Below are 12,344 nucleotides of genomic sequence, written 5' to 3'. Positions count from 1 at the left end.
TGCTCACTTAAAGCAACCACTGACGCTCCCAAATTATTTGAATAAATTATATGCGTAGTGATTAACTTAATCAGTTTTGCTGCTAACACTATAATTATCTAGTTTTGGTTTTTTGTTGATAAAGAATTACCTGAAGTTGATCTCTCTTCGTTCTTTGCTCTTAAAGGCCCCAACAACTAGAAAGCTTCCTAGAAATGAATCATCTTGATTTTCTGAAACCAGTTCTAAGTTGCAAGCTTGCTTTCAGATTTTCTGGATGTTCATGTATGCTCAGTGTGCTCATTCAAAGAGAAAAAATGAGCAGGTGGTGATCGTTTTTAGGATGCAGTAGCAATTTTCTGAACAAGGATGCAAACTACAGGTTTTCATAGGAATTCTTAGTGTGCACAACCAGTGTCTGCTTTCCAAAGTGCTTCCCATGTTCTGGTACTGCAGTATGAATGCCTGTATGTACTATGTACAGTATGAATGCCTGTGTGTAGCCTTGCAGTGACTCAGGCAGGAAAATGCTCTGGTTTCCACTTTATTCCTGAGATTTTGATGTACAGATGTTTAGGTGTCCTGCTGAAATACATGAAAGGAAGCTTGGGGTGAAGAGGAGAGTGAAAGCCTGGTCTCTGGAGACTGGTGATAGTTCCTTGTTCCTTTTTCTTAGCTTACCTTTTCCTGCACTCAGTATTCAGTAAATACTTTAAATTACCAGTATTTGACTTCCCAACCAACAGTGGGGGTTTTAAATTGTTTTAGAAGTCTAGTGACTCTATGGGCACAAAGAACCAGTATATCTAGTTTTTCTCAGTAATAAGACTTCTTGGTGTCTGGTGTGCATGTGAGATAGTTTGGGTTTTTGCTTACTTGCAGGAGCTGGGATGTAGTGGAATCCCAGAGCTCTGGGGTATGTTCCTGTGGGCTGAGGAGACTGTGCCCTGAAGCACTGCCCAGTCTGTAGCTGCAGCATGGACATGTGGAAAACTGCTTGATAAGCCTCATGGAAATAGTAAATTCTATAGATAAGCCCTCAGTACCTCAGCATAATTTACCAGGGTTTGTTTTTCTTTCTGGATTTACAGAGATATGAAAAATGCTGTAATTGGAAACAACAAACAAAAAGCCAACTTGATTGTTTTGGGAGCAGTTCCAAGGTATGTCCTTTGCTACTCTCCTTTTCACTGATTCACAACAGGTCTGGAATAATGATCCTTGGATCACAGGCACTTTTTTGTTTTAACTTTGATTGTAGTTGACTGAATACTTTCTTTAATGTAACCGAGAGAGATTTGAAGTATCTGTTAAACTCATGTATTACAGAACAGGCTGTTGAGTAATGCTTTTCATTTAGAATTTCATAGAATTCTCTAAAGTAGTCTTGGTGTTTTTATTGAACTTTACCAGCTCAGGAATAAAATCTATTTTTTTGACATTGATATTAATGATGGATGAAAGTGGTTGTATCTTAATCCTGTTCTTCAGCCAATTGCCTGGTGAGTTCATAACTGAAAATGTGTAAGGTTATGTTAAAAGATTTGATTTAAAATATTGAAAAACATCTGAGATAATTTGCTTGTCTGCTCCACTTGCTTCAGAGGATTAAAAACCATTGATCATACTTTATTGTGCCTTGCTGCTTCAGCTGATGTTAACATTTTCTGGACCCTGATTCCACTAGTACAAATTGAACAGGTAACTTTAGCTCCTAGACTGCTCACTCCAGCTTTCATTTCCCCCCTCTTCTCCTCCAGCTTTCTTACAGCCTCACTTTGCAGCATTGGAGAAGGAAAACCTTGAGCACTGCAATGCTTGTGCTGGCAGTGTGGCACACACCTGTATCTTTTTGCTTAAATGGCAACCAGGTCCCAAACTATCCTGCTTGAGAGCTGCTGCTGCCTTGTCAAAAATGCTTTTTATTTGCAGAGAGTATCTTCTCACTGACAGACTGAGTTTGTGCCAAGGCCAGCCCTTGAAATTCTCTAGGGATTAGCAGTGGGGCTACCCCCTGTCCAAAACCTGCTGGATTATCTTCCCTTTCGACCAGATGCAAACAGGTGAAGAGAAGATTTCACAGGAGATGAAAAGATGAAAGTGGGCATTTGTTGAAGATGATGTGAAATTTATGGAATTTCTATCAGCAACAGGCCTTAAGGGGTTTTTGCAAGTCCTGCTGATTCTTGTGGTTCCCATTTTAAAAGCTACAGAAGATCTTTACCTTCCAAATCTAGAATCTGCCTGTTCTTATGTTTTGTAGGGCTTCTGTTCCCTCAGTTATCCTGCTTTCTGCTGCTGCTTGTTCTGTGCCCAGCAATGAAAATTCAAAAATGCTTTTTTCTTCATTGTTGTTAATGCCTTCTGGGTGCCCAGGTAAATTATACAGTTATTCTACAGCTGCAGATAAGTGACTGGACCTGGGAAATGTTAAAAGGTGAACTATCACACTTGTCCTCACTTCAGGACAAGTTATTCACAAATGACAGGAAATCTCTTCAGAGATCTTCAGAAAAGGCTCTTCAAATATATTGGGTTATTGTGACCAAAGATGATTCTCTGTGGCTATAACCTGACATCCTCTATCCCCAAGTGCCTTTCTGAAGGCTTTACGATTTCCTCAAGGTGTTGCAGACAGACTTAACTAGATTATAGACTGTTTGGATTAGAGAACTCCTTTGGTTGTTCTCTGTCAAGGGGGTGGGAATCTGTTGGCTCTTTTGATGTGCCTTCTAATGCGTGAAGCTGGTGGAGTACAGGGACCTGTGGAATTCCAATCTGCTAAGCCAGGCCTCTCCCTCAGCGAGGAGAGGAATAACCAACCTGGCATTCTTTGGTTTAAGTCTTCAAGAAGAGTTTTCTTTTCACAGAGTTCAGTTGCAGCCTCCCACGGGAAGTTGGTTCTCTTCTCTAATGGGAATTGTTAGAGTTCTGCTGCTGCTTTGTCCTGTGGTTCAGCTTGTTTGCTCATTTCTTGCTTCTCTTCCCCGAGTATTCCTCCATCCACCTTTCAGAAAATACTCTTTAGACCCAAGGAACCCCTTCAGACCTGTCACTTAGTGGAAAAGAAAACAGTATATTCACATATTAGAACAGGGTTTGGAAACAAGTCTGGGAAGTATCTTCTGTTTGAAATGGGGCCAAATACTACTGGAATGTATGCAAAAGCCCTATTATTTTAAAATACTGCAAAGAAATGCAAAGTCCTTTGAAGATCTCCCTACAAAGGAAGCAGCTGCTGTGGAAGAATGGTGGATCCATGTCGCTTCTGGGCCAGTGGCCTCCTGAATCTGTGAGCTGGCTGTTGAGTGGAGTCATCTTTGGAAAGGGGCATGTATCAATACCTTAAATGAATTTTTTTGGGGTCCTTTAATATTCAGTCTGACCCGTGGTCACCTCAGGTCTGCTCGTTCTGAAGATGGTGCTAGGAAAAACAAAGTTGATTGAAGAAAGCTTGTGGAATTGCCGTGTCTGGAAGTTAAAACTATGAGGTGTTAAAACTGTATGAATGTGTGCACAGACTTGGCCCTGGATGTTCAGAATGGAAATAGCCAGCTTGTGTGTGGATTTTGTTTCCTAAGAAATGATTTTCTATATCTCTTCCTAGAATCATAAAATTTCCATTCTCATGGAATGCTGGCCTTGGGCCCCTGTCAGGACTGCAGAAATGTTACTTTTTGAAATTCTTGCTTTTTAGTAGCAGTCCCAGAAAACAGAATTTTTAAAGTTTAGAGGGGAAAAGTTGTTTTAAGGCCAAGTTCTTTCAGTGGCAGACCAACTTAAAGCTAAGACACCATTGCCAAAAATAGTTACCTGCTTGTACTGTCCTTCAGCTTTTTTTTCCTTCTACCTTTGCTTTAGTGCTAGCAGAGACCAAGAAATCCCCAGTAAATGTTGGTGTGCCCCTTTACTCAGCAGTTTTATAAGAACAAATACTGCAGCTATTGTGTCTATCACCATGTCAGACACCTCTTCAGAGTCCAAGTTCAATATTTAATGCTTTCTGTCAGTTCCTCTTACAGCCTAAATCTCGGAAATGATTGAATCATCAGTTCAAATGTAAATTGTTCTTTTCTGAGTTCATCCAGTAGCAGTCTGCAGTGCTGCTGGCTCCCAATCCTCTGAACTGTAAATGGCTCACAGAGGTGGAATTGGAAAAGAAAACCCTTCAGTGAAAGGAGCACGAGGAAGTTCCTGATGAGTCAGTGTTGCAGGTCTGTGGAGCAGCTTTGGTACCCGGAGAGATGCAGCATTGCTGGTTTGCCATCCAGGCACCAACGGGGCCTTTCAGTCCTGGGACAGTTTCCTTCCTTCTTTCATGTGGGGATGGCAGAGCATGGGCAAGGCAATGTTAAATCCCAGTGAGCAGAGCATAGGTCTGTCTTCCTGTTTGTTGTAGTTCCTTGTTGAAGCTCTGATCTGTGCGATTTTGACAAAAACCTTACCTGAATTAAGTTATTGCTGATCTAATTATTGCTGAGAGTTCAGTATTTAAAGTCTAATCCACTTCGTTAAGAGCTTCAGTTATTCCTTTGCTCCAAAATTAATACAGTTTTAAAATCAAATCTTAATCCCAACCACCCAGGGCCTTTAACAAAACCACTAAATCATTCTTGTCACTTACTGAAAATGATTTTCTAACTTCCAGCTGATTTTTCCCCTGTCACATAAAGTCAATTACTTGGAGTGGTGAGGTGGTAGTGTACTTCTTCCCAAAGCTTTCTCTATGTAGGTGCACCTCAAAGAATTTTATATAGTTAATTTTAACCTCTCCCTATCATTTATTAGTGATTCTGTTTAACTGTTGGGTTTTTTAATGTTTTAAATTTCTTTGGAGCACATTTTAAAGGCCATGTAGAACAGCTGAAGGACTCTCTTCCATTCCATCATTTGAATTTTGAGTTCTGCACAGACTGTTAGGTTGCCTATGGAAGTAAAAAAAGAATTTTTGGGGTTTTGAATTGTTTCTAGGGCTGTGAACACACCAACATGAAATTTTCTATTTTGATTTATTGTTAAACGTAATCAAATTCCTTCAGGCAGTGTTCCTTTAGAGTTTGCCAAAAGAATAAAAGATTGCTGCTTTGATAGCTGTGTAACCTGGTAAAATAGATGAGAATGGAAATGCTTTTGGTGTCTCTGCCCCTGGCAGTGCAGGTAAAGGTGCAGTGAGAGGCCAGGTTGGTGTAACAGAGCTCTTCTCACAGAAGCACCCTCTGTGCTTCTGACCACGTCCTACCTCCACTTTGTGTGTTGTGTTTGACTGCACAGACACTGCCTCAGCTCAATAATCACACAAAAGTAGCTCTCACAAAAAGCACATCTTGTTCTGTGGAGTTAGAAACTAGACAGACAAGCAGAGGATGGGGAGAGCAGGACTTGGCCTACAGCAGTGGAGAAATGTGCCTTGAGGTGCTGGGGGGCTGCTGGGGTGACAGTGCCGTGGATGCCCACCACGGGGAGCTGGAAAATCAGCCAGGACAGTCACTTCAAATGGTTCAGTGTTTGGTCCTGCCTCAGAGCAAGGCCAGTGACCTGAGCATCTGTCAGAACTCCTCGTGGCTCCCCTGTGCCCACCTGGCTGCCCTGGTGCCTGCAGGAGCTGAGGCCTGGCCTCTGCTGGTGGTGTTAATAAATGTGCTGTTATCAGGTCTGCACATCTTCTGGGACCTTCATCATCCCTGGCATGTTCCCAGCTTGGTTCCAGGAACTCCATGCACTTGGACACAGTACTGTGAGGTCTGTCATGCACATTAGGGAGCGTTTAGTCCAAACTTCTTGGATGTCCTTACAAGGCCAGGACGCAGTTGTTTCCTGATGCCTTGTTCTGTTCTTTGTGCATTTTCTGTCATGCTTTCCATAGGGCAGGGATCTGTGCCCAGGTGCTGTGGTTTGCTGTCTTGGGGGAAGGAGCTTCACCTGCCATGCTGGTGTTTTCCAAGGCTTGCTTTGCTCTAGGGTGGTGAAAGAGGTGGGGAGCAGAGGCTCTCACAGACCTCCTGTGGTTGTCCTTTGCTTTTCTTCAAATCAGGTCAGGAGTCAGGACCTGATTGCATAATTAGACATCTCTTAATGAGGAATAACCCTCTCCACAAGGATGATGTATGTAACTGGAACAAGGTATTCTTCTAACCCAGCTGTGGAGTACAGGTGAGTCAAGGCAAACAATTGCAGTCAGCAGAATTGTATGAGAGCTGCTGTTTAAAAGCTGTACAACCCCATATCTCTGAAGTGCCTGTTCTGATAGCAAAGAGGAAGTTGTTAATACAGGATGTACTTCTAATGCTACCTTTTCTGTTGTGTATTTTTATTAGAATTTTAAGTTTCAAGTTTAAAAACATCATGTAGAAGGTAGCTTTATGGTACCTGGTGTTCCTTGTACTTAAGGAGCTGGAAGCGTCAAATCTGTACAAAATTACTCAAAAATGTATTCTTGACGTCCTCTTTCATGTGCAGATGCTGGATATTGGCTGGTGATCTCAAACTCAGTGAGACTGTAGTGTAGTCTTTTTGGTATACAATGGAGAATTTCAAACTACAGGCGAATGGGAAGTAGAAACAGCTTGATTGTTGGTATCCTCAGCCAAAAAGCTTTCAGAATTGGTTTGTCTAAATGAGCAGTAGTTGTTCAGATGGCAGTCATAGGCTGGCTGATGTTCTAATTCGACAGGAATTTCTGGAAGACTTAGAATAAAGTTTGAATGTGTTTTATCAAAGTAAATGGAATGAACAGTCCGGTGGTGGACTTAGGAATAAGACATCAGTCTTGACCAAAGTGATAAGATGGTTGAAGCAAGACTAGGTGAAGATGCTGCTTTATGTAATGCCTATTAACCATACTTCTTGTGAAAGCAAAAGGCTTTTATCATCTCAAAAACAGTCTTAAAATGAACTAGTGTAATTCACTGTGTAAGTTAAAAAGCTCTGAGTATTGTTTGTGTAAATTTGTCTCTGGTTTCAGGGGCTGTGTGTTGATCCCACATATTCTGGTATAAATGGCTGCAGAGAATGGATGTATTTATATTTTGCTGAGTGGGTCATGGAATGGTCTTAGGGGGAAACATTGGAATAAATTCAGCTCAGACTGGAGCTCTGACAGTGCTGATGCACTGGGAGGGAGGGGTTTGATCTATTAACCAAGAGGAGAGGCTGTGCTGCAGGCACCTCAGTAGCCTTCAGGTCACTCTAGAAGGGGGTGTGTGAGCACCTCGAGGGAGCTGGGAGCACCAGGGTAGGAAGCAGGACAGGAATCTGTGGGGAGGTATTCCTGCAGTAAACGGGGCTGCATGGGGAGGAGCCGGGGCTGTTTTCAAATGAAACATCGTTAGAGAGGAGGGTGAGGCAAAACTTGATTGTGGTCATGAAAAATGTAGAGCTTCAAATCCAGACCTTTTGCAGCTCAGTAGATATTGAAACTCTCCAAAGGTGGATTTAGTTACGTGAGCAGGAATCAGGCTGGATGCAGGTTATGTGGTGTATATAGAACAGCTCATGGAATATTAATGTCACTGAGGATGTCTAAGCATTAGGATAAATTACTAGAGCTGTAAGCTGAGACTCCTTGTTTTACTCCTTAAGGAAAAGCTTTCTGTGCAGCCAACTTCTCTACTTACACACTGCATACTGCTCAGCTTGGCTCTTCTAAAAAACTACTTGCACCATGTGAAATATTTCAGAAGCAGTTATCTTTGCTTTGTAGGGCTTATTAGGGCATAGAGTTAGCCCAGGTCCCTTGGGTCCGGCCTCTGGAGATTTGGAATTACCATTGCCTCCAGAAGGGAAACTGGCATCTCACTTCAGGATAAATTTCTGTGACTAACAAGTCGTAAAAATCACTCATTTTTGAATCTTCCTGTGTAAGAATCTATAGCTATTTAGTTTGTCACTTCAGATATTATTGTACAGAAATATTCTGAATGTTTTTAGTATTATACTTAGTAGTGTCTTTGGGAATTTCTGTGGAAAGTGATTGCTTCCTGTTATGTCTGAAAAGTAGTGCTTATTAGCACTGGAAAGAACAGATTGGAAAAAAAAAAAAAGTTTGTTGTCCTGCCTTGTTTGAGCTATTCTCAATACATTGATTCCATTCACAGTATGGGGTTGGCTCTCACAGGGACTTGAGCATGTTCAGGGGTGCCCTCTGTGCCTGCAGTGACTTTTTATTCCATATTCTGTTAGCCAGCAGGGGTAACTTGCCTCAGCAGTGCCTTCATCTGTATGTTCATCACAGGGATTTCCAGGGCAGAGCTTTTGGGCCTTCTTGCAATGGACTGGAGTACAAGCATCTTCCAAGGTAGAATAAAACCTGTAAGAATCGTGGTAATTCCACAAATAGTGTATTCATCCACTTTGCAAGGGGACTGGTAATAAATGTTCAGATAATCATGACTCAATTAAAGCTCTTACTCATTAACATACTTCAATGAAAGGTGTCTTAAGCTTCACAGCCCTCAAACTGCTACCCTGGGCTCTTTCTCCATGTGCCTGCTTATGGGCCTTGAGGAAGTGCTGAGTTTCATCTCCTCGCCAGGTGTTTTAGGAGCCTGAGAGATGTTTGTGACAACTTGTAAGTGGGATGGAGTGTGAAAGAGAATTTCTGTTCTTTTTACCTGTGAGGTTGGTGCTCAGACTGGATTGGGGAGGTCTAAATCGTGCACATCTGTGTTACGGTGTGGAGCTCTGGTGCATCACACCCATCTCAGTCATCGGCAAAGGAAAGGGAAATCTGAGCTGTGTCTCTTCCTTGCTGAGCTGCTGGAGTTTCCTTTTGTTCAGGAGCTGCTTCCCTTGGAAGTTTTCTGCTTTAAAATAATCCCTGGCTTTCCCGGGTGTACATTGTGCCTCCTGCTGACCTTATTTCTGTTTCTTCTTGGAGTCCATTGAAGTGTCTCTCTGGATGGGTTTGCTGTCTTTCCTCATTTGGATATGACTTCCTGGGTATCGTTCCTGACATCTGAGAAAAAGGCCTTAATCACTTAATTGCCCTTAGAAGGGCAGGGACAAATGGCAGAAGTTGTATTTTCTATAAACATAAGAGGAAAATACCTGAAGAAGCCTTGTAGAAGCTTGAAAGAAGTCCAAATACTGCATTTTAAAACCTTGGAAAATGGTGGTGAAGATCTTTTGAGATCTTTCCATCAGCTTTATTTCATTTCCTGTTTGTTGTAATGCGAAGGACCACAGGCTGAAGAGTGTCAACAAGGACATTAGTACCCTTTTGCTGTTTTAGAAGTCTTTTCTGTGTATCTGTGCTTTTGTTTTTCCCTGAAGCACACAAAAGTGTGTTGTGGTGGTTCTAGCAGAGCGTTGTTCCAGTATTTCTGCTGGTTTGGAATCCAAAGGCTGGCTGCTAAGGGATAGGGCTGGAGATCAGGGATCCAGGTTATGCAGAGACTCTGTGTTCTTAAAACATGTGGACTATTAACACGTACCTTAATCATATTTTTAAGTTTCCAAAATCCAAATGATAATCTTCCCTTCTGTCCCCTGCATATAAATGCCATTTTTCTGCCTTTTTATTCTGATGGTATTAATGTAAGGGAGGAATGCATTACATCTTTGCTGAATTTGTCTAGGCTAGAGCCTGGGAACAACAAACCAGTCCAGGATGTTCCCATGGACAATAGAAGGATCTGTATCTTTGTCTTTAATGTTTAACAGTACTTTATTAATTAACAGTTTTCTCTTTAGTGACTATATGGATTCTCCTCACTTGAAACTTTTTCTAGTTTTATAGTTTCTTGTGGAACTACTTAATTTTCAATGTTACTTGGTGTCAGTTCTGTCTTTTAAGGACAGAAATAGAAAATATTACAGTATGCATGTCTAGCTCTGTGGAACACCTGATTTGAACCTCAGACTTATTTTAAAGATATGGAAAAGGATATTATTAGTATCTCAGAAACTTATTGTATGTAAAGTGGGAACTTAAATTTTGATCTTCACTAATTATAAAGTTTAAGTAAGGCTTTCTATTTTAAGCATGTTAGACTTTAGATTGTAGTCGGCGTGTTTAATTTTTGCTCTTTAACAGAAGTAGAGCTGTAACATTTGTTCCACGTGTTAATGGGAAAGAAAATAGCAATTACTTTCCTTGGAAGAGAATAGCCTTCAGAATTTCATGTGCTTTTGAATTTTTAAAAAATCCTTTTGGGGAAGTCTTTTTAGGGCATGATATTGAGGGGCTGGAGCATGTCCAGAGAAGGGAACGGAGCTGGGGAAGGGGCTGGAGCCCCAGGAGCGGCTGAGGGAGCTGGGAAAGGGGCTCAGCCTGGAGCAAAGGAGGCTCAGGGGGGACCTTGTGGCTCTGCACAAGTCCCTGACAGGAGGGGGCAGCCGGGGGGGGGGTTGGGCTCTGCTCCCAGGGAACAGGGACAGGAGGAGAGGGAACGGCCCCAGGCTGGGTCAGGAAGATTCAGGTTGGATACTGGAAAAATTCCTCCCAGAAAGGCTTGCCCAGCCCTGGCACAGCTGCCCGGGCCACTGGTGGAGCCCCCAGCCCTGCAGGGATTTAAAAGCCGTGTGGATGTGGCGCCTGGGGACATGGGTCAGTGGTGGCCTTGGCAGTGCTGGGTTAATGGTTGGACTTGATGATCTGAAAGGGCTTTTCCAACTTTAGTGATTCGGTGACTGAACATTTCTACATACAAGGAGCAGGTTATTTGTTGGAGGCCTTGATAATCAGAGGAGGCCATTGGGGTAGTCTATACAGGGAAGACACAGAGCAGGTCTTCAGCATTTTCTAGTGAAAACAGAAGGAAGTGCTCCTGCATTTCTGAATTTCTAAATTGACCTCTAGGTTATTGAAAGCTATTTTAAAAAAGGTTGTTGCTACTGACATTTTTTAATTAGTAACTAGATCAATATTTACCAACACAATCAGCAGAGGAGTCAACCAGAGTTAGAACAGTAGATGAGATTGTGCTTTCCACATAGGAGTTCAATAGCCTCTTCTTTTCCAGGATGAATTTTAGCCAGGATCTCTCAGTGCATTTGTACATTACCACAGAAGCTTTTGTTTCCTGTCCTTACCTGATCTCTAGAGGGCAGAGAAAAAAACCATCTGTCTGTAAAGAGGTAATAGTAGTGCAAAGTTATGATTCCACAGGATTGAGGGAGTGCTATTTTTCCTTAGTGATTGTAGTTGAAACCCACTTAAAACCATGACAGTGATGATTTTGTATACCACTGATTATGTATTTCGGTTCTTGATACTGTAGAAAGAATCCAAATTGATTGGGACCCAAACTACACCGTTGGCAAGATGTGCATTAGGCTCGAAGTGATCCTGTTTAGCCCCAGTTCAGCTGCCTTTCTTCATGTAAAACTTTCCTGGGCTTGCTTTGTGTGTGCAATCATTTCTCAGTGTTCAAAACTCAGAGTGCTCTCAACCCTCCCCATGCTTGTGCTTGGTGATGGAATTATTTTGCAGTTGTGACTCAGAAGAAATCACTGCCAAAGATAAGCATCCCCACAGTGGTGATCAGGTGTTAGGGTTCCCTTTCCCATCAGCCTCAAGCTGCAGATGCATTTCCTTTAACTGAAATTTGGGGTCTCCCTGTTATCCTGAAAGCCCCATCCTGGATATCAGTACTGTGACAGTACTTTTTAAAGAAAAAGCAGTGGGGCATTTTTCTACACCAAGTAAAAGTTGTGTAGGAACACACAGTGTGAAAAGATTGTGAATGAAGTGTTCCTCTACTCTTTTGCTCAGTCTTAATCTTTCTATGAAGGATTTCATCCTCTTTACATAGCAGGATTCAGATTATTTTCTTTCAGACTTAAATTTTCTCTTCCATCTGAATTTTCCTCTAAAGATACTTTTGTTTGCAGGTTGCTGTATTTGCTCCAGCAAGAGACCTCGAGCACGGAGCTGAGAACGGAATGTGCAGTGGTCCTGGGCAGCCTTGCCATGGGGACAGAGAACAATGTCAAATCCCTCCTAGACTGCCATATTATCCCAGCCTTATTGCAAGGTACTCCTCCCTTAATGGATCTGTGTTTGTAAATGTTCCTAAAGTACTGAAATAAACAAGCATCATGAGACTGAATGGTTGGTTTGCCCATATTTATAGGATTGCTATCGCCAGATTTGAAGTTTATTGAAGCTTGCCTGCGATGTCTCCGTACCATTTTCATCAGCCCTGTAACTCCAGAGGATCTGCTGTACACAGTAAGTTGTAAGCAGATTATTATGTCTTTTTAAAGGCTATAGAGAGGGTGGGAGTGAAAAATCTTGTTGTCTGGAGTAGTAACAAGGCCTTGTCTGAGCAACAGGGTTGGCACTTCTCGCCTACCTTTAAGGTGTCTGGCACCCCTGACATTTATGGCTTGTTTGATATGAGCTGGTCACCAAGGTAGCCCAC

General features: G+C 42.2%; 1 protein-coding gene across 5 annotated transcripts in view; it reads left to right on the top strand.

Annotated features, from left to right (window-relative positions):
• ARMC8 (armadillo repeat containing 8) overlaps nt 1-12,344 on the top strand; it is a 63,794-nt gene that overhangs the window by 14,077 nt on the left and 37,373 nt on the right. For 4 of the 5 annotated variants that reach the window (XM_032119489.1, XM_032119487.1, XM_032119485.1 and 1 more), the window contains exons 3-5: nt 1,071-1,142; nt 11,812-11,954; nt 12,054-12,151. In XM_032119489.1, the coding sequence (XP_031975380.1) occupies nt 1,071-1,142; nt 11,812-11,954; nt 12,054-12,151 (313 nt within the window). The remainder of the gene's footprint in view (nt 1-1,070; nt 1,143-11,811; nt 11,955-12,053; nt 12,152-12,344) is intronic. The other variant, XM_032119488.1, reaches the window with a different exon arrangement.

The sequence above is a fragment of the Corvus moneduloides genome, chromosome 10, assembly GCF_009650955.1.
Source record: "Corvus moneduloides isolate bCorMon1 chromosome 10, bCorMon1.pri, whole genome shotgun sequence".
Taxonomy (NCBI): Eukaryota; Metazoa; Chordata; class Aves; order Passeriformes; family Corvidae; genus Corvus; species Corvus moneduloides.
Note: the sequence above shows the minus strand (reverse complement) of the source record. Positions and strands in the feature narration are given on the sequence as shown.